Raw genomic sequence first — 23,438 nt, 5'->3', positions numbered from 1 at the left:
AGCCCTCAACTTTTTTACTGCCAGCAAACTCCATTTTGTCAGCTGGTTTTGAGCATTTCAGAGAATATTGTGTTGTACGATTATTTATACATTGTATCTAAGAAATGAAAGACTATTGGCCCTTCTTTCGCAGGGAAAAAAAATTACTCAACCATTTTTTGTTCTTTAGTAATGTTGCCATCTGCTAAGTGTGCATCATTAAAATTATACTTAAGCTTTATTGGGTTTTGCTACAACAGCAGCCTATATATATATATTTAAAAAAAAAACTGTCTGACGAGTACACCCGTCAATGGCAGTCACTGACTTATTTTGGCTTGTGAGCATTTTCTTCTTTACCCCAAAAAATAAAAATAAATGTTAACATAAAAACAAATAATGAAATATTCACATAAATGAAATGTTCACAGACCTGTCCAACTCCAAAAGATAATGAGATGATAAAACATAAAATATAGGCTATTAAAAAAATACATCACTTGCTATAGTGATAATTAAATAATTTAAAAGTATTGAAATGTTCTCTATTAACTGTACTGTGTGCGGCAATGGTTATGCATTCTGTGAAGGAAAATTTATTCAGACCATTTTATGTATAAATTAATCATAATTAATTATGGACCAATGCATAATAATTTAAATATATGCATAGACCCCCCCCCCCCCCCCCCCACAGACTTGGGGGTTTAAATATATTTCTCTGTGATTAGAAAAGAGTGAAAAAAGAACCTGGCACTCCATAAGCAAATGACATCAGATTCATTCAATGACATCATCAGCTTAAGAGTGAGTAACACAATTGTCACATGGAGGTAAGGCTCGTTTCACCCTGAGGACACGCACTGGACAAGAGGCCACAAATGTGTGAGGAAAAGTGCGAAAGATCAGGTGTCTGCTATCAAACACTCCACTGTTTGAACTGAGGTGCCAGACAACACCTGTGTCCCCTCTAGGAAAAAGTTTCATATCAAGGTGGCACATAAAAAAAATAAAAAAATACTTCAAGCCTGAGGCGACTTCATTTTTTATTTTATTTTTACATTTTATTGTAAGCGCTTGAAATGTGAAGGAGTTTAGTCGTTTACCTTGGTAACACTGTTGAGCGGGCAGGCTTTTGCGTGACCATAACAGATGCACATCCCTCCAACTGAAATATCCTTAATGGAGTAGTAATACTGAGGAGAAACAACATGAGAGCATGACATATATATGTGTATATTCAATATTCCCTATATTCAAATATACTATAATAAAGTGAATTAAAACCATTGTTTGGACTTAAAATGTGCCCAAAATAAAGTGTCATCATCCTCACCCGTCTCGTCACGATGGTATCGATATCTTTGGTGTCATGCAGTGTCAGCGTCATAAGGTCTGCGTTGAGCGTTCGGATTCTCTGAAACACCAGCCTGATGTAGCGGGCGGAGGTGAAGTTCAGCAGGGTCGGGGACGGGTCATCCGCGCTGGGGCGACCATTGATTAAAGATGTGTGGATCTGTACGAGGGAATGACAGATGAATAGTGGCATGGAACAACTGAATGAGACTTAAGGCAAACGTTAAAGGTGCATGGAGTGTTATACAGTGGCAGAGGTGAGAGGACTCTTAAGTAACAAATTGCTAGGAGGGAAAAGGACAGTCACATCAAAACACACACACTAACAGTGGTGTAGTCCAGGGTATACGCGGGTATATGGAGTATACCCACTTTTTTTTCAGTCAGCATTGAGTATGCCCACTTCTATATCCCCCCCTGATGTACACCATTCAGCCATGGCATATCCTCCTCTGCCTCTTATTGGCTGGTACCACAATGAGCCAAAATGGTGACCCGGAAATTTAGCTCAGGTGAACTGATTTGCCCTCCTACACGGGATACTTGATCGAGAAGTGGGTTCAATTTCCGGGGTGGACGCTGCCAGTAATCCTTTAGTGAAGTTTTATAGTAGCTAGGCTCAGTAGGCTGGTACTTGATTTTTACGTACCGGTAAGTTAAAACACAAGATTGGGGACAAATCGTTGAAGATTTAGCACAAAAGAATACTGAAGTCTAACCAGACTGTTTTTCACTATTTTTGTTCATTGTTCAATAAATATTGTAATTTATAACATATACTTTATGATAAAAACATTTTACATTATTTCAGGCTGCTTGTGTTACAAAATTGTTCTTAACAAGTCAAGTAAGCAAATAGAACTATTGAAGTCATGCGATTAATTACAATTAATAAATGAAATCGCCTGACACCCCTAATTTTTAACACCCCCCCCCCCCCCAAAAAAAAAGAATAAAAAAAACATGTCTAGGTTTTCATAATCTTGTTAACAAAAGTGGAAAAAATGTTAAACTAATGGAAAAAGTTAAAATGATTTTGGGACGTTTAAAGGCGTCAATGGCAGTGAACGAGTTAATAATAGTTATAAGAACATCCATCTGATAGTGTCAGTCAAAATGGACCATTATCTTTGAAAAACTTCATGACCAGTAAATTGTTTTACGATCTACTGTAAGTGGCCTGTGAGTGGAATTGATTGAAGGATTGCTGAATCATTAAATTACGTTCAAGACATATGCAGAGAGAGCCATGTAATAATAGTGTGTTGTGTTACGAAGAGGCGGTACAGTCTGCAAAAATGTCAACATTTCACAAAGACAGGTACACAACGAAACTTTCCCTTTTCTGACAAGGGCACACTGTCAAAATAAAGTTAGCACACACAGCGGTTAAAGTTGCATTGAAAAAGTTTACATTTAATAATGATATATGAAAAGTAAAAGCCAACTACGTTAGAAAGAATTGGACAATTCTTTGTGGTTGAATAATCATCCACATCATCAAACAGTGTTTTGTAGGTAAGAAGCACAAACGTCTCTATGCTGGCAAACAAGTTAAAGAAAAGAAAAAGAATAAAGGATAACAAAAGAATAGTAGCAACAAACAACAGCTGCGAGTTCATGAAATGTGTTTGTTGAGTCTTACAAGAGTAGAAATGACAAGATCAAGCATTGGAAAGAAATTGCCACCGTAATTTGCCATGCATGCTAACAGCTATCTTAGCTTCAACAGCCAATTTGATTGTGTGACATTTCTAACCTGAGGGACAAGACTCTTGAATCATTGTTGAATCATTATGTGTACAAAATACTTTGATTTGGATATTTTGTGACTGTTACTGTGTATTTGAGTCGTAATTGTCAGAAGCACTGAGAAGCTTTCGACTGCTACATTAGCTTCTCATGCTAGTGCTAACTAGCAAGCAGCTTAATGGTTTTATTATTTTTAACTGATAAATGTTTAACTTATGTAAGTGTATGCATGGGAATGAGTCAAACCTTGACTGTATTTTATGATGCCAACAAATTATCCATTAATTTTGTTTAGCACTTTAGGCTAGCTGATGTTGAGGACATCTCAGGGCAAACATACAAACCCCATTACAGAAAATTTAGAGTCTTTAAAGTATTTTTAAAGACTTTTAAGTCTACTTTCGCATTCACGTTTTCATTCTTATGTTATCGCCAGCTGGCACGTTTTTGTCATACTCAAACTACTAGAACTACTTCCTGCTTCCATGACTAAGAATCCTGGGAAATGTAGTCCTACTAGCTTAACACTACGTTCACTGCTGAGCTTTTCTGGCGGCATATTTCCAATGTTACAACGTGGAAGGAGCGCGAGGTAAACGGCACAGCCAGACTCCAATAGTTGCCAGGACCGACCAAAAAAAAAAAAGTGCTGTTGATCAACCATGATAGCATTTAGCATGAGCCAAAGTAACAACACAAACACCGGTCACCAGATTGACAAGCGATTAAATTTGTTACAAATAATTCTTGGTCAAAATGTATTGTATATTTGATTTTCAGCAAAACTGTAGTGTCCCATTTTTTATTTTGAAAATCTGGTCACCCTATATATAGAATAAGAATGTGTTGATGTCCAGTAAGAGCATTGTCAACAAGCAGCCACACAATAAGAGAGAGGAGAACTTCTGTCAGCCCGTCTCACTAATGTGGCCAAAAGCAACATTTGGCATCTGCCAAAAAGTCGTCAATTGTGCCAAAAGTGTGTGCGCGGCAAGGGGTGGGGGGGAAGGGGGGGGGGGGGTAATACTTGATGGGTGCAAGCTGCACACTTGGATGTAACGAAGGAGATGGCTGTGTAGGTGTGAACGTGTTATGAGTGACACTGTGTGCATGTGTTCGTGCGTGCGCGCGTGTTTGTGCGTGCGCCACATCGCCTCTGACTCATTATAGTTGCACTGTGATCAGACGGCTTGGGAGCTGTCAACCACCAGCGCGTATGCACACACTCGGCACATTCAGACTCCTCCGTTACTTGCAGCTCTTGACATCTCCTCGCTCACACCCCCTCCAGTGCTCTCCCATAGGACACACACACACACACACACACACACACACACACACACACACACACACACACACACACACACACACACACACACACACACACACACACACACACACAACATATAAAGGACAAACACACTAGAAAAACACACAAACACTCGCACCCTTGGGGAAATGTGCACACATATCCAGACAGGCGACTACAATTAGAGGCCTGCGTGGAGAATGTAGATGTGTGTGTGTGTGTGTGTGTGTGGTTGGGGGTGTGTGTGTGTGTGTCCTGAAGCTTTCAGTTCATTAATGTCAGTTAAGACCGCTATTCCACTTTTAGCATGCACACAGAAAGACACACTTACTGTACATTAAAATCTAGTGTTGTCTGAAATAAAGATAGTTTTATTTATATATTTTTTTTAAAGTTTGGTTTATCATTTCTTGAATGCTATTTGGCCGAATCGTGCTTGGAAAAACAACAATTCGGTAAACAAAACATTTGTAATTATGCTCGCTTAAAAGGAGACGCTAATCTTTAGCAAAAAAACATAAACTATACATCAATACAGGCAAAGCAGTTAAGCAAAACAGAGCAATAATTGACATAATGAGTAAATGCAATTTTAAGCATTAGAGTGGCCTTGTCGCATTAATAATATAGCTCGATGGCCATTTACCTCCGCAAACCTTTCATCAGTAACCTTGGATGGCAAAACTTCATTAACTCCCGGCCATTTTCACTGAAGCAACCCCCTTCTCTCCTGGCTGTTTTACTGGATTTGACTAATTTTGCAAGGCCCACAGAATATTGTGTTCTATTGCTATAAAAACATGGAACCTACCAAAAGAAAGATTAGAGTATCTTCTTTCATCAGGATTATTATTTTTTCCTATCAGTTTCCATTTTGCAGCAATTGCCATTAGAATATAGCAACGTGTTATCATTATTCACAAATTTGTTAAGAACTGTGGGGAAATCAGCTTGTTTTCAAAATGGCCCCGATTGATCTTTTATACTCTGATGCCATCTGCTGGCCATTTTTGTAATTACTACCATTGCTTCACCCGTTCTCTGCAATTCAGAGGCTGTATGAAAGGCTTGTGTATGCTCTAGCAGAAAAAACATAAAAAAACGTATACACACGTCTTTGGGACACTTAATTTTTTTTTAAATAGAACGTATTTATATGTTTTGGGGAGCAAATTAGTTAAGATGATTATTATATTCTGTATTATAATCTGGTGTGCTCAATATGAAGCACAAAATAACAAAATACTGATTAGAAAAATCACCTTTCTGGTCTTCACGGTCGTAGAAGCTTTGAAGCAGGGCAAAATAAATATAAAACACATACAGACAGCAATGGTGTTTTTGCAGAGAACTGATCTGTCAGTAACAATATTGTATTAAACCATGTTTACGCCAAGAGATACAGTTTAATTCACCTCGCCACAGTATGGTTTCAAACAACAAACCCTGATCTGCCAGGGTCAAATGTGCCAACCACTTTCACGCAATTGCATTTGGTGAGTTCAACACATCACTCTTGTCTGTTTTGTGTTAAAATGTGCCGACTGCTGCCCTTTTGAGTACTGTACCAACATATTTGGTACCTAATCAGTCGGAAAAAGTATAACTCATCATGGAATGTGTCAATCAGACTGTACATTACCTCTCCATTCTCCAAAGGGTGGATCTTAGAATAGAAAGACGTGCAGATAACTTCATCATCTCTGGTGTACGAAGGAGGTCCTGTTTTTGGATTCATGTTGAACCTGGTCAGGCATTCTGTATCTGTGAGGGCGAAGAACTGCCACGGTTCAAAAATCTCGCCATCTGCTGAATGCTCCAAGATCCAGTTACCTGCAGAGAGGAATATTTTAGTGAAATGATTGTATTTTTAAGCATGTTAACTCGAGTATGACCCACACATTGTTACCGCTGTGCTACTTGTATATCTTCTTGCATACTGTATGTGGTCCAGGGTGCATGTCATAATCAAAATAATGTGGCCGGCTGTTAAAATAGTAATGATGTAGTTGAAGGCTTACCCGGGCGAGGAGAGTTGGCAGCCTTAATGATCACATAGGCTATCTGGAAAACCTGAGAATATAAAGAAGATGAATGAGTGGAACTGACATTTAAACTAGACTGTGTTTTAAGCACACTTGTGTTTACATATGGATGATGATGATGAAGTCGGATGACCATTAGTGGCATTTCTAGTCACACTACATAAACTCTTTCATTTAAGAGTAGAATAATTTCCCTAAGGTCAACTGGCGTTGGAGGGGCTTTCTTGGAAGAGATAGTTGGATCTCTCTATCTAGACTGGAAGCTACCGGTTTAGATCCACATAATCCTATTAAAGTATCGCCGTGCAAAATAAAGAAGTGTACACTGGCCGGTTAAATGAAAACATCCTCTAAGTATCTTAAAGGTAAGAAAAAAAAGCACTTATACTGTAGAAGTGCATCCTTTAAAAATGGTCGTTCAATGTAGTAAACACCATAAGTAGCCAGGCTAATGTATAACAGTCTCATCTTTTGATGTGGGCAGCAGTGTCACATTGCAGTGAACCAAACAGCCTTTGTGTGCGTTTGTATATAAGCGAGAACAGAACATTTCAGAGTAAGATGATAGCAGTTACTCATAACCCTGACAAAAGAGTAACTGTTACATGTACTCGCAGTCTCACACCAAATAGAAGGGACGGAATGTGAGGCACATGAAATTCAGGAAAGTCTACAAGTTAACATGAATCAGTCTTAGAATTTAGCACAAAAAAAGTAAATCTATTCAGAAGGACGCAAATGCTTTATTTATTTATTTATTTATTTTTAAACGGATGAACTGGTTCTATACCCTGCTTGAACATTTTGAGCTCATCTTCCAATGCTAACTTCAATGTTACCGCAAACATTCAACGCTTTAACGTTAGCATAAGTTAGCTTCCAACCTTCCCAAGTTACCGCTAATCTTAGCTTACATTGTTAGCTTCAATGTTAGGTCTTCCAACGTTAGCTTCAAACCAAATTTGTAGCTTGTTCATATTGTCATCATCATTATCGTTATTAAAAGTTCAAATGATGTGACAGAAGTTGAAGAAACTTAAATGGGAAATAAGAAATGTTTATGAAATGTTAATTTAAAATGCTGTCACTAACATTTCAAATAGTGCTACTGTGGATGGAGTGAATTGGATTCGATGTATGGTTTATTTTATTCTCTTGTTTGTTTTCTTAAGCCGGTGGTGTCCAAACTCGATCCTCGAGGGCTGGAGTCTTGCAGGTTTTTGGATGTTTCCCTTCTCTAACACATCTGAAGCTCATCAGCAAGCTCTGCATAAGCCTGATAACGATGTTCATTGGAAACAGATGTGTTGGAGCAGGGAAACATCCCATTGAGGACCGAGTTTGGACACCAATGATTAAACACCAATATATATTCATATTCAAGATAATTGAGACACACTTTAATCAATTAATTAATCAAGGTTCATAAAGTCATACTTGAATGTGCTTCAAGTAAAAAAAACTTGAGCCCTGACCCTCGACCCCAAACTTGGGATGAACTAGAACAGAAAATTGTCTGATAGCCAGGCCCTCTCCTCCAACATTAGTGACACAGGATGTTAAAAATGTTCTCTTGGAGGAATGGACATCTTAAAAAAAATTATAAAAATAAAAAAGATACGCCTAAATCTTGTACAAAGTTTTCGCCAGAATAGATTTAGATAACTGCAAAGGGGAAACCACATTTTCCTCAATTTTCATTAATTACATATAAGCAGTTTTAAAGTGCGTCGAGGTTATTTGCATGACATTTGGCACATATATATAACAAAAATGTAATAGTTGATGCAAAGGTTGGTAGTCATCAATCTTCATATTCCCTCTTTTGTACACTTCTACCACATCTGGACGCTCCTATTCAAAAGACAAAAGAAGTTCCCAGATGAAATCATCTGTTCTTGTCTTGTTTTTTTGTTTTTTTCCACTGACGCTACTAAAATGAACTATCAAAGGAATAGTCATCACTGACAACAACAAATGTGCTCATATTTACATGATAGTCCAACAATGGATTCATTGTGAAAAAATATTCAAAACATTTTATTAAAATCCTTACATGAAAGCAAAAAAAAAATGGTGCTTGCTCAAACAACTCATTTGCTCCCCAAAACGTATAACTACATTCTATTTTAAATATTACCATGCTCCCAAAGACGTATTTATATGTTTTTATGCTACAACATACTGAAGAGGTCACTTAAAGCAATGGTAGTTATTACAATAAACGGCCAACAGGTGGCAGCAGAGTATAAGAGATCAACCAGGGCCATGTTGCAACAAGTTCTTTTCCCCACTGTTTTAAACAGGTTTGTGAACTGCTAATTGCTGCAAAACGGAAAACAGATAGAAATGTACTTTTTTTCCTGATGAAAGAAGAGAATCTTTCTTTTGGCAGATTTCATGTTTTTATAGCAATAGAACACAATATTCCGTGGACCTTGCAAAATCTGTCAAAATGGGCCGGGGGCGAAGGGGGTTGCTTTAGTGAAAATGGCTGTGAGTGAATGAGTTAAATGACAATTTTGAAGGGTTTGTTTTGCTTCTCCAACTGACAATTAAAGGTCTGCGACCACTGTATTTAGATAGCTTGCCATTAAATGGACTGTGAGGAATTTATGTTGTCTCTGTGAACTTTGGGCAAACAATTTGGGAGGAACAGCTGGTATTTAAATATCACAAATGCTATCTCTGTTGGCTCAAAAAATACTAAAAATGAGACTTGGAAATTAATCGTTAAAAGACCGAAAGAGGATGCGAGAGAGTTAATTAGGTGAAGTGAGTTCTGGGACGCTAACATAAAAACAAGAGACAAGCTGACAGGTGCATATGCCACAAGACAGGGCCTAATTTTTTTTTTTACTGTCACTGGAAATGTGTTAACATCTCACCGGACTAATAAAGAGGTTTTTGGCCCATTTCTTAATCGTGAGACATCCAATTTTCCTGCTTGCCAAACTTGCAGGCAAGAAAGTAGCACATATTCACTATGGAGTCATCTTATTGCCCTCTTTATACACAGAAACCTTTTCAATGCTGCAGTACGGTTTATAAATGTGTGGAAAAACATATTAAAAAATACCAAGCTGAAATTGTTTTGGGCCTCCAGATAAAACAGACTACAAAAGTAAAGTGTGCATTTGTGTTTGTGAGTGTGTACACTTTAAGACGTATCAAAACGTGTGCGCCAACAACAGCGCATGCAGCTGTCCACATATGACATTTTGCTTGTCAAAAAGCAACTCAGAATGAATAGAGCGGATGTAAATTTTAAGACTTGGGTAAATAAAATTTTAGACCTGGGATGAAAATATGGGTGTTTTTTAAAAATAATTTAAGGCCTAAAATTTACGTTTCTGACTTTTAGACTTTTCGGGAACTCTCAGTGTAAAATAATAATATAGTTAAATAATACACGTTTGATTGACAATCTGAATTATCAGGATGAAATATGCCTATACAGAAGAAATACAAAGATGTAATTTTGTGTGTTATTATAGTGTGACTCTTAAAAGTGCTTTGACTGACAGCTGCTTTCAGTCCCGATCGCTCTGAAAGCTTCTGCGTCCGCCATCCCCCATTCAGTGCGGCCCATGTATCATTAGATCACATTCATCAAGCCGGCCATGAATAAACCTGCCTAATATGTTTCCATAATAACGGCAATTAACCTGAATTGAGAAGTGGAACAGCAATTTCTAATGGGGCCACAACACTGACAATAAGATTTGGTATTGAAAAAAAAAAATTTGTCCTTGTGAAAAAAGCTGCATTGACATTGAAACAAGTATTGGCATTGTAAAAGGTTGTATTGAAAAATAAAATACATACATAAAAAAAAGTTTTGTTGAAATTGAAGCGTATTTTTTTGTATTTTGTATACTTTTTCAATGCCAATCTGCAATTTTTTTTTACACTCTTTTTTTCGAGTGTCACAGGTTTTCAGTTTCACTTTTTTTAGTTTCAGCTTAACTCTTTGACTGCCAGACGTTTTCAGAAAAGGGATGCCGCCAGTGCCAGCCGATTTAAGCATTTTGACTGATTTTCAAGGTCCACAGAAAATGTTCTGTTTGGACTATGGAAACACACGTACTACCAAATGAAAGATTGGACTTTCATCTTTCATCAGAAAAAAAGAGTTTGTTTCTACCTTATTCCGTTCTTTAGTAATCAACAATAGAAAATGGTTAGTTTCATCCGATTTCGCTTGTTTTGAACTCAAATACGGAGAAATCAAGCTTTTAGTGAAACGATATTATTTCATGCATTCTAGTGAATTTGACACTTCTTTTTGTCCATGAATGATGCCACAAACACCTAAATAGTGCTTTACTTCTATAAAACACTACCACCAAGAATGAAAAAGTGTTTTTTGATAGCAAAATACGTTTATTTACATTCAACAGTGTAACAATTTGACAACAATTTGGCAAACTATTTACAAATGTGTGCAACTGTGGTGCTATTTACAAATATGTGGATGTTTCAACGACAGTTTTTCTTTGTGTAACACTCTCCTGCGTGCAAGAAGACGCAACAGCATTTGCATGATCCATTTTATCCACTCCATTCATGGTGGCATCGTAGTCCAGAAACAGTGTCTTCTCCGTGATCAGACTGTACCCGCTCCTCCGATGAATATGCATTGGACTCGGGGTACTCTTCATTGTCCGATCGAATGTCCGCTTGTGCAGCTCCGCGTTTTCCGGCCTTAGCAGCGCTAGCCGCGCGTAGCCGGTGAGGCTTACAACGTGATCGTAAACACGTCCAGGCTTCCAACTTTGGCGTCAAACTCGCAGTCATCATCATCAATCTGCATTGGTCGATGCCAACTCTCCATCGCCCGATCGAATGTCCGCTTGTGCAGAAGTACCCGGCCGGCTATTGTGCGCGTTTTCCGGCCTTAGCAGCGCTAGCCGCGCTAGCCGCGCGTAGCCGGTGAGGCTTACAACGTGATCGTAAACACGTCCAGGCTTCCAACTTTGGCGTCAAACTCGCAGTCATCATCATCATCATCATCAATCTGCATTGGTCGATGCCAACTCTCCATCGCCCGATCGAATGTCCGCTTGTGCAGAAGTACCCGGCCGGCTATTGTGCGCGTTTTCCGGCCTTAGCAGCGCTAGCCGCGCTAGCCGCGCTAGCCGCGCTTAGCCGTGAGGCTTACTACGTGTTCATAACGCCAAAGCTTCCAACTTTGGCGTAGAGCTCGTTGTCATCATCATCGTTGACATCAATGCGCTTTTTAGTATTGATTGATGCTTTCCGTCTTTGAAAAAAATGCTCAAGCGTGAGCTGCTTGTAACCGGTTGCTTGGTCTAGCCATTGTGGCTTGGATCAGCCATTGTCTCCTCAACACTCTAGCTCCGCCTCACGTCTTCTACTGACGCCCACGGTGGGCGGCCCATCCAACCTTGTGCAAAGAGAGTCATCGCTGCCCTCTAGGGGCCAAAACGAGTCTTTGACTAATCAGATCAGCCTGATTCTTTCAGCACAGCTGCCCAAGGCTTTCCTGCACCCGTTTTTGAAAAAAAAAAAAAAAAACATAGGGGACGTCTTTTAACGTCCTCGGCGCCCTTCCCTAGGTTTATGCTAAACGTTTTATAACGTTTATGGCAGTCAAAGAGTTAATGGCAGTGTTTTAAGTGGGGGGCGGTGTTGGAGGCGGGGCTTTGAGCCTTCCAGCTTTTCAGGAGAGGAGAGTGCGCCCTCTGTTGGCTAGAGGCAATACTCATGGATACAAGTTCACCAGGAACTCCTAAACCGCCTGTAAGCCACAAGGTTATATGTGGTTATATATGTTACTTGTGGCGTTAAAACCACCATGTTTGAAATTACTTTATGCATCATAGCATGCTAACTTAGCTAACGTGCTAACTGGTTTACTACAAAAACACTGACGCCACAAGGTTACATGTAGAAAAAAGAAAGATTTACAGGCGGTTTGGGAGTTCCTGGTGAACTTGTATCCCTGAGTATTGCCTTTAGCCAACAGAGGGCGCACTCTCTTCTCTCTACTCCTGAAAAGCTGGAACGCGTTCTCGTGAAGTGCCTTGCCCAAGGACACAACAACGCATGGCTCGGGGAGAGCAGGGATCGAACAGCCAACCTTCTGGTTACTGAGCGACCGTCTCTACATCCTGAGCCACGGCCGTCACAAATGGAGCAAGATGATGATTGTCGTCAACTGCCAAGCCTGCAGTCAACTGTTATAATCAATCTTCAATCAGTTCACTGTGGCGCTCTATGGAAGCTTGACTGGGACAAAGGACGAGACGAATGGTCACTTCACAGGATGGGTCAACAGTGAGGAGCACCGTGGCATGATTTTGGAACTTGTGTCAGCTGTTTGGAAAACAACCCTAACTTCCAAACCTTGTAATTAGGAATTCCAAAGTGGTAGAAAAAATGGGTAGAAATTAGAGGTGTCAGGCGATTATTATTTTTTTTTATCGTAATTAATTGCATTACTTCAATAGTTAACTCACGATTAATCACAAATTTTATACCTATTTTCATATTCTTGTTAACATAAACGTGGAGAAAAATGTTAAACTAATAGAAATACGGCTGCATCTTTTAGTCATTGATACAGTCATTTTATAATTCATAAAATTCAGTTAAAATTAAAAAGATAGTCTGTACTGTAAAACCGAGTGTGATATTGATTTGTGGAGGTAATTTTTCTGCCACTAGATGGCATAATTGCATTTGTAAGACAACTCAGTGCATTTTACTTTTCATATTCAGAGCTTGACCCCAGTCTCCACAAATATATGCATTATTATGAAATGTATTACTGCAAAATTTTGATGTGGACATGTCTGCTGCGTTGCGACTGGAATTCCCCCAGAACAGGCTTTCCAAGCAAGGGGCAGTCCTTAATTGTGTGTTAAAAAAAAACATAGTGGCGTTCTAGGAACTTTAAATTAACTCAAAATTGACGCACTAATTTTGACACCCCTAGTAGAAATGCATACTGTATTAACTTGAGGATTTGAATGGCCAATTTAAAAAAAACATACATAAATACACTACTCATAAAAAGGCGGTTTTCTACCTGTTTCAAGTCCAATGTTATAGTCACATAGTGGTACTCCATTCCATTCTTGATGGAGGGACTTTGCCACCAACGGTTCGTCCCATCGATGGCATATTCAATAGGGTGACGCTCTGTAGACAGAGAGGTAGCAATAATCCTCCACAAATTTGATACAGACAATTCAAGACAGATTCACAGTGATGAGATGCTATCTTGAATAAGTATGTGTTTATACGAGTGAATCTCTCTTACCAAACGGTTTTGCACTGTTCTGATTGCAGACTCGACATTGCGGGTTTCTTACAGGCTGACCTGGTACATGTTCTACCAGTTTACAGAACATTTCTGGCCCAGATAGACCGCACGTAGCGTTGGCTGTAATATCTGCCATGGATGCCAAGTTCAAAACGGCCGGGAATAAACCTGGGATGAAAAAAAAAGAAGAAGACAATTGCCATTAACAGAAGTGTACAATTTCATGCATTGTCCCCAGCGAAAAAATTTCAGCATCAGCAATGTCAAGGACTGTGTGCTGCAACTGCCCAGATTTTAATGGGAATTGGGGGAGCTGCTTCGATTGGCTGGGAGTCGGCTGCGTTCCATCCCACAAGAGCCAAGGCCAAACGTCCTATTTGATCTGTGCTAATCAGACAAAATACCAAAAGAAAGAAAATTCCACCCATGTGTACACTTTGAATTTAAGTAGTATCATTATTTTTGTGTGATTGGTTTAATTATTCACTACTTAGTTTTTTTTAACTCCAACTAAGGATAAATCACAATAATCATAATAAGCAAATATCAGAATGAAGTTCACTGCTTAACAGTCACACATACACTACATTAGAACCATTAAACAGCAAATATCTCAGTCTGGTCTAAACAGGCCAAGTTATATTTAAACAGGTGCAATGACATAAAAACATTAACACAGATTCATAGAAATGAAGTCCAGTCGTAAACAGGAGGAACGTGTGAACCAGAAGTGAAGGCAAGTAATGTAAGTGTGTGTCCAGATGAGCGCAGCTGTTGGAGCAGATGTCAGCACTGTTGAACTGTGAAGAACATCGGAGACATGCAAATAATCTCTTATAAATGTAGGTATTCTCTCACACAAATCATTCTCATTAGGATGTCCAATAAAAACTCTGTGCTACTGTTTATGGGAAATATTAAATAACAATAATAGGCAAGACTGGACCCAAAAATAACTAAATACTCTCAGTCATTTCATTCTCAGGGAATCAAATTGATCGCAACTGGACTTTTCTGGTTTCTTTGAAGGCGTTTCATCATCAATTACTTTAATCCTTAAGAGAATTTTAGCAAACGAAAGAAAATACTTCCAGGTTATGACGCATTCCAATTTGGTTGGGTTACAATTGTAAAAATGGCTGGGATAGCTATATAATATACTTTTTTTTTATATATATATGACCAAATCTCATGAAGAGCTGATGTACAATATAATAGAATGTTTACTCATTGTGGAATGAAAACAAAAACAATAAAAAAAACGCAACATTACATCTTTTCTATAACAGATTCTTCTGCTTTTCTGTCTTCATAGGCTATCATAGCAACCTGCACACACACACAATGACGTTTCGCCTTCAAGTTTTTCACACATCATTCTTGTCTCCCTGCCTTAAAAACCAAAGAAACCTGCCCGCGTGTCACTTTATTATCTGTCTGTACGCTGTCAAATGTGTAAAAAGATTCCCTGCAATACTAGCGGGTATGCAAGCACTGCGCTATTTTAAATCAGTTTCTGTCCGTCAAGGTACATTCTACACTAAACGCATCACACCACATTAGTGGTGATAACCGTTTTTGAGTTGGAGAGTCCTAATACATTTATTTATTTTTCTGTTTAGCTTATTTCTAATAGATAACGGAAAAGTTCTGAGGGGGATTGGTTGGGGGCTCAGTATGTATTTGCACAGTTCCAGCTCCCTCCATTCTCTGGTGGTTAGTGTATTAGTCAGTGCAGTTTAATTTTGTGTTGAATGTTTTGGCCACCTACGTTTAAGACTATGTAACACATTTAAGTTGGTCCACAAATTCACCATGTGTGCGTGCATTAGCAAGGAAGCGCCTCAATATTAAGTGTTAAGTAGGTCGTTTATGTACGTTGAGGTTAATGTTACATGTACTATTTGAACTGTATGTATAGTTATGACCTCAGCTAATTAGCATTGATGGTATAGATGAGACATTTGAATATTGTTACAACCCTATTGTGTGTTGGCAAATCAAAAATATGACTTTATTTACCACAATAAAAATGCAGTTCACCTATCTATGTGACAGGCAGAACAAATTAAGGCTCTTTCTAGATGGCAGAAGGTATCAAATTAACCTGTGTAGACACTTTTGTCAAATATGTGCCTTGGCTCAATAAAGGTTGGGAAACAAGGGACTAGAGAATAGTGAGCCATGCCACTTGATCAATACAGTCACTAAAAGAAGACATTAGTAACGGAGCTCAATCTACATTAAAGCAGAAAATGTCCCCAAGGTTTCTTTATTACACTGTGCAAGGAAACTGTGTTTGCGTTTTCTGTCATGAGAGGAGATGAGTCTTCATATTGTGTGTATGTGTGTATATGTGTGATGGATGTGTTATTGTTGCGTTTTGGGGCTAGATGTAAGCATGATGGAATAAAAAGGAGGTTGAAAAGGACGGGATCATCTCTCTGTGCACCTCCTTCTCCGTCTGCCCCTCCACCCTGAGCACTTCAGCGTTACAGGCTGGGGAAAATATGGAAAGATTGATGAAGACGCCGAGATGGATGGAAGGATTGTCAGAGAGCGATAGAGTGTTGTTTAAAAGGGTCAGGGCTGGGAGAGGAATGAGGGATGGGACTACTATAATCTTCCATACTCGCACGTATATATGGAGGATTGTGAATGCATCTACATATAAAGTTGTGAGCAAGCATAAGGCCAAAGATGAAAAATGCTAAGAAGCAAATAAAGGATCATTCCAAATTCACTTCTCACTTCATGGACAAAGAACTCTCTCTCTTTGTTGTTTGCTTGAAGTAAAGTTGAATACGTTCCCAATGGGAAATGATTATTCCGAGTGCGTAAATAACATTGAAAAGACAAAAATCTGTCTTACCGTTCGGTGCTTTGGCAATACTGTTTATATATATATGAGAGTAAGTATAAGAATGAAATAATAAACAGTACTGCCAAAGCACCGTGCGGTAAGACAGATTTTTGTCTTTTCAATGTTATTTACGCACTCGGGATAATCATTTCCCATTGGGAATATATTCAACTTTACTTCAAGCAAACGACAAACTGTTTTTGTAACTTAGTGGCTGAGACACCATCTGTAAAACTGAAACAGAACAAAACTAATTTCCTGTTTCGAAAGGACATCACAATCACCCCAAGATACTCGGAGAGATAACATGGCACTTTAAGAACACAACATATCAGATTTTTTTTTTTTTTTAACAAACTTCACACTCAAGGATTTTTGGGATTTTCATTTTCAAGGTGTAGATACTGTTTCAAGTTTTTCCAGTGTTGGAAGTTTCCCGAAAATTAAAATGTCCAAATTAATACGAGCGACTCAAGAAATGGTGCACAAAGCAAAGAGCTGAGGTTAACAACCCACACAGAGATGTGCACAAACATGCAAAGTGACCTCTCTGATCTCTGCATATCAAAAGCTGATTTCTCGTGTGCACTTCAAACCTTGACATTACTCAGAGGAGTAACGCTAGAATGCAAATGTCCAAATCATTTGGATGCGATCTTAACCAGACGGGAAAAGATCGAGATGAATGCAAACATCTGAAGGTTGAGGAGGGTAGTGGGGGGGGGGGGGGGTCATTTACATGAGATCGAGGACCTTCTGTCAGTCAGGCTAAAATTGAAAGAATTTGAAAAGCAACAACATCCTCCATAAAGTGAATTCTCATGAGAATGGCCCTGATGAGAATTTTGTTTTTAAATCACTATGAGTATATAATATCCTAAATTATGCATAGGAAAAACAATATTCACTATAGCTGAGACTGCATGCAATGATCTTCTCATGCATGTGCAACGGCAACGATCTGAAGAATCTGACCAGCGTTAATGATATTCACCAGCGTGCATACCTTACAAAAATATTTAACGTTAACATATATACATGGTGTGCCAAATGGCCATTCTGTCTTGTTTCTATGGTTACATAACTCTTCCTGAAATGTTTGGTATAAGTACGGTTTAAAAAATTTAATAATTTTTCCTTTTCGAGCCTGATATTGATTCATAAAACCATGAATCGATTATTTTAATATATTTTCCCCATAAATTCATAAGAAATATATATATATTTTTTTTTTTGTATTACCGTTTTCTTGAAATTTACTGTTCACGTAGGGAAAAAAAATGACTAACTGTGCTCTATTCAGAGAATTTCACTGAGGGGCGTACTCACTTTTGTTGCGCTATGAGATACATCAATTACATAGAGAATCCAGTGACAACCTGTGACGCTCTGGTGAACTCCATGCCCAAGAGAACTAAGGAAGTGCTGGAAAATAATAGTGGTCATACAAAATACTGATAATTTGGACATTTTCACTTAGGAGTGTACTCACTTTTGTTGCCAGGGGTTTAGCTACTGATGGTGTTTTTTAGTTGCTATGAGGGAAAAATACATGAGCTGTACACTGACTACTTTTTATTGTATCAGTTTTACTTCTTCAGTGTTGTTCCATGAAAATATATAATTAAATACCTGCAGAAATGTAACGTGTACTCCCTTTCATGAGATACTGTAATACACTAAATCTAAAAGATGCATTAAATCTCAAAGCAATCACTTCATAAAAAAACAAAGAATGCACTTGCTGAAGAAACTGAACTAAAATGAAATGGAAATGTTCGAAATGTAGGACAAGCAGGATGTAAAACATAAATACATTAATTATTGGAATAAAACTAAGCCCCAACCAGCAGATGCACATAAATTAGCACGAGAAAAAAAACAAAAGCCATGAAATCAGATTGTGTCTGAGGCTCACAAGCTGCTTTCGCAATACAAAACATCCAGTCGCTTCATTAAATCCCCGCAGCCAACTGAACACAGCAGGATCCATTAATACTGTGCATCATTGCTGCTTTTATTTTTTTATAACTTGCTTTTCATGTTTTATTCATGAGGTGTAATAAGGGACAAATACAGTGGTAGAACATCTGGTACAATCAGATTAGAGTCATGATCTAAGGCTTTGGAAGAAAAAAAAAGAAGCTAAAAGCCGCAATTAAAAAAGACATTTCACCCACTGTTTTTCAATTACACTGGTGGAAATCTATTACCGAAAACGAATATAAAAACGCAATATCTGCGGCAGGCTGCTGACTTTGCCACTGGACAATAACGTGAGCATTGAGTCTTAATTTGCTGAGCTATTGTTGTCATATTTCACAGTGGCAGGCAGCAGCTATCTCACAGCAACAAGACCAGTGGTGTGAGTTTATTTATTACAGAAAAATGGCAGAAAGAAAGTACCATAGCTCAGATTTGGATAAAAATCTGGGACTCATCCAGTGGAGGAAATAAACAAAACTTTGAAAACAACTGCAGTAGGTGCAGGGTTATAAATTGTTGGCTAAAAATGGTTGCTTCAAACCTACAGACTGTATGATTTTTGAAAATTAACTTAGAACAAACTGATTCTCTGTCCACTTTTCCACATTTAAATACGTTGAATGTTTTTCACCTGTCACATCATGTTGTGAATGTTATCCCTAATTTTTGTTGTTGCCAGTCCTGGAATCGCAATTGAATGTAGAAGGTAACATGAATATATTACAACCATGATTGAAATATTCATTAATTTGTACTTTTATTTTGAAAATGTTGGTAATATGGGCAATCCTGAAGATGTCCAAAATAAACACTTTGAAGTTGGAATGGTTGGAACCGGTCAAGAAATGTAGAAGCTGGAGGTAAATATGTTTCAAAAATATCTCTATTTGGGAATTATATCTTGAAGTTTTTGGGAATTTTGAGAGTGGGAATAATTCCTAAGAATGATTTGAATATTTCAATGTTTAAATTGGTCCGGAAATTAGGGAAAATAATGATGTGGAATATGTTAATGTGGGAATTTCTTTGTGGAATTGGAAATTTCCTTGAGCAAAATGTGGAATTGGCAGATTCTTGGAATGTTGAAAATTCCTCAATGAGATTTGAATGTGCTGAACATGTTGATATTGGGACTAAACAGGACAAGATCGTGTTTGATCAGTGGAGGCTGAAGGTCACATGATAGGGTCCCTAATTGGCTCCTTGGACAGAGAACTTTCTGGTATGAAACCAATTAAAAATGAATATAAAGCTATTTGTGACATAGAACTAAATTATTTTAGAATGCACGTGTATGGTTAAATGTACTTTTGGAAAATGAGGGCATAGTATCATAAAAAGTTAATATCGGCTCTCAAACTAAAACCGAACATTGGAGTCTCAAATTTCTTGCTATATTTAGTTTAATTTAGCACCCTGAAGATTATTCTACCACAAATCTGCTGCAATAAGAATGAGATGTACACTATGGTTTTCGCCTTCACTCTTTTGGTCAACATTTGCTGGTCACTTTTGGCTCCGCCTCCAGGGGTTTTAGGAGAAATGAAAACTAAGTCAACATCCTCCTCTCACTCAGACTTCCTGCCTTGGCATGTCATCAAAGTCTGGAAAGAAGCTCCAAAATATAAACCTTGAGCAAAAAGTCGACCCTTCGTAGAAATACTGTCATGAATTATTTATTAAACAAACAAAATAAAAGAGCACATGTGAAAGACAGGAGAAACGAATGTGGGCAGATCAGAAAGGTCAGGTTATTTCCCCAACCCACTCGCCTCTTTTTCCCCCCCTATTAGACTTCATTCCACTGACTCACAAAGGCAACACAACATTTTGTGTCCTCTCCTCTACCATACCACATGACTATTATATATCTAATTGCAACAGTAATAATGTCATAGAATTTAAAGTATCTTTTATAAAGGACAGCAAATGATCTAGAGTCCCCTCCAAAAGTATTGAAACGGACATTATTAAATTAACTTAAAGTGAATAACATTTCATATTGCATGCTTTTCCAGGCTTTTACTGCAGCCCCATTTGTATGTTTCTGGGGGTCTCTCCCATCTGTTTCCTTTCAGGATATAAAATGCATGCTCGATTGGGTTAAAGTCCGGTGAATGACTTGGCCGGTCTAAGTAAGACCTTCCACTATTTCCTCTTGATGCAGTCCTTTGTTGTGTTGGCTGTGAATACAATGAATTAAAAAGTGGAATTCACAACTTTTGTCTCATCTTCATCTTTCCAGCTGAAATCCAAATGTCTTCAGAATATAAAAAAAAAAAAAAAAAATTATCTTGCCGTTCCAATACTTTTGGAGGGGACTGTATAACTACTTAGAATCAAATATAGACCTACAAAGTTTAGTTCTGGGGTTCCATCCATCCACGTTCTATACCGCTTTTCCTTAGGTAAGTTTCAGCCTATCCCACACACACAGAGAAACAACCACGTATACTCACATACACCACTATGGGCAATTTAGTGTCTTCAATAAACCTCACATGCATGTTCTTGGAATGTGGGAAGAAGCAAGAGTATCTAGAGAAATACGGACGAGAGAGAACATGCAAACTCTCTGCAGAAAAACCTAAGCCCAGAGTCGAGCCTTAGAATTGTAAGGAAGATGCGCTAAGCATTTGTATAATACAAGATTTTAGTGCTGTCACTATCCAATATTTTTAGAATCGACTAATCATTTGATTAATCGACTAATCATTCGATTAATCGACTAATCATATTCATTTTAATTTTGCATTAAAGAGTATTACAAAAGCATTTTTTCACCTGATTACTGTTCATTAATCAGTGATTGCTGTTTATTTCATACTTCGTAATCGTATAGTGAAAGTGAAGTTAAAAAAGGGGGGAAATTGATGTTGTACCATGTTACCGGTTCTGTCATTGTTTTCCCAAAGTAAAAACAGATGTTTGCAAATGTTTTATTTTGAACACAGAAGATAATCAGTCTTCTTTCATGAAGGACTACATAAATCAGTAAACAATTACTGTTGATATGCGGAAATTTGAAGATTTGGACAATTTTTAACTAAATAATGACTCCAAACGTTTACTCGATTACTAAAATAGTTGTCGATTAATTTGATAATCACTTACTTGATTAATTTTGACAGCTCTGATTTGAGGCAAATCGACAACACGAATCATATTCGCATTATAACTTTATCAATAAAAAAAAAATGTGCATGCCAGAGAAGTGGTGCTGACATAAGTGTGTTTGTGAGTATCTTCCTCCATACACACTCTCTCATCTTGTGTGTTTGTGGTGGGACTGATCTTTGCAAATGATGTCCTCTTCCAGACGGTCATAAAGTCAGACTAAACAGGAAAACCACCGAGTTATAGACGGTTAATCCCCCCCCCCCCACACAAAGCCCCGCACAAGGGAGGTTTGATGCCCTGTGGTTCTCTCAGCAATTAAATTCATGTTGCAGACATGAAGGCCGAGGAGGATAAAGCCACCGTTGTCAGGCGCAGACATCAAAAACTGGAAAATTACAAATTGGACAGGCAGTCAATCAAACATCTAAATTCTTTCAGCATTGAAAAGGTACAGCGTGAACTCTTAATGAAAAAAATCCACTCGGATCGTTTTAAAAAATGAAGTAGAGTAAGAATCTTTATGCGCAATTACTCCTAGATAAGTGGTTGGAGTGATTTAAGCCAGTTGAGGACAGCTCGTAGTAAATCTATCAAGCCGTGTTACGAGTGGTCCCTCTGTTGCGCGTGCGCACACACATACCTGATGAGGCAGTGATAAGGACATTGTTAAATCATCCCCAAGCACCTCTGAAATACACGTATGATTTAAGTAGGAACTCATCCAGGCTAGCCTTGTAGCACTCGCCCAGTCATCAGCCAAGGCTACAACACACTCACGCACACACACACACAAACAAAAATACGTTCACATTTATACTGTCTGGGGGATATGGGGAATATGTTGGGCTTGGTAATGAAAACATGCCATTGGGCAGATTTACAGAAGAGCAACTTGATCTCCGGCCCCAGCAAAGATTTATTACTGGAGAAGAATCTAATCTTCTCATCGCTACAACCACTATAACCCAACACATACGAGGCATAAGGCAGGAATGACAACATCACTTTTGGCATTTATCTTTAGTTCAGCAATCACGGTACCTCACGCTGCTGATTGCTCCAGCTTTGAGTAAAAAGTTCCCGCTGCTTATACTTCTGATAGTAAAGGTTACAGGCAAATCAGGAGGCTTCATTGTACACAAGTACAGAGGGAAAAAATGCTTCTTAACTAATTTGCTCCCAAAAACGTATAAATGCGTTCTATTATAAAAATTACCATGCTCTCAAAGACATCGTTTTTTTATGGGGGGGGGGGGGGGGTTATGCTAAAGCATACAGAAAGCTTTGATACAGCCTCTGACCTAAAGAGGTCGCTTAAAACAATGCCGGTTATTACAAAAAACAGCCAGCAGGAGGCAGCAGAGTATAAGAGATCAAGCAGGGCCATGTTGCAAAAAGCTCTTTTCCCCACTGTTTTAATCAGATTTGTGAATAATGATTAAACTTAGCTATATTCTAATGCTAATTGCTACAAAACACAAACATATAGAAATATACTTTTCCTGATGAAAGAAAAGACTCTAATCTTTCTTTTGGTAGGTTCTATGTTTTTATAGCAATATAACACAATTTTCTGCGGGCCTTGCAAAATCTGTCAAAATCCAGTAAAACAGCCAGGAGCGAAGGGGGTCGCTTCAGTGAAAATGGCTGGGAGTGAATGAGCTAAAGCTGATTTTGGGTGGGCGTATTATACACGAGATTTTACGGTATTTCCAATCCAGAATGTTGGCGGAT

The 23,438-nt window shown here is 38.3% G+C and overlaps 1 protein-coding gene across 2 annotated transcripts in view; it reads right to left on the bottom strand.

Annotated features, from left to right (window-relative positions):
- The window catches only part of lama2 (laminin, alpha 2), a 123,732-nt gene that overhangs the window by 85,316 nt on the left and 14,978 nt on the right, over positions 1 to 23,438 (bottom strand). For both annotated transcript variants that reach the window (XM_086061343.1, XM_086061344.1), the window contains 6 exons: positions 13,733 to 13,903; positions 13,499 to 13,611; positions 6,418 to 6,469; positions 6,039 to 6,229; positions 1,316 to 1,495; positions 1,086 to 1,175 (listed from right to left, as the gene is read on the bottom strand). In XM_086061343.1, the coding sequence (XP_085917469.1) occupies positions 1,086 to 1,175; positions 1,316 to 1,495; positions 6,039 to 6,229; positions 6,418 to 6,469; positions 13,499 to 13,611; positions 13,733 to 13,903 (797 nt within the window). The remainder of the gene's footprint in view (positions 1 to 1,085; positions 1,176 to 1,315; positions 1,496 to 6,038; positions 6,230 to 6,417; positions 6,470 to 13,498; positions 13,612 to 13,732; positions 13,904 to 23,438) is intronic.

The sequence above is a fragment of the Leptonotus elevatus genome, chromosome 18 (genome assembly GCF_054856555.1).
Source record: "Leptonotus elevatus isolate MCC_2025b chromosome 18, RoL_Lele_1.0, whole genome shotgun sequence".
Lineage (NCBI taxonomy): Eukaryota > Metazoa > Chordata > Actinopteri > Syngnathiformes > Syngnathidae > Leptonotus > Leptonotus elevatus.
Note: the sequence above shows the minus strand (reverse complement) of the source record. Positions and strands in the feature narration are given on the sequence as shown.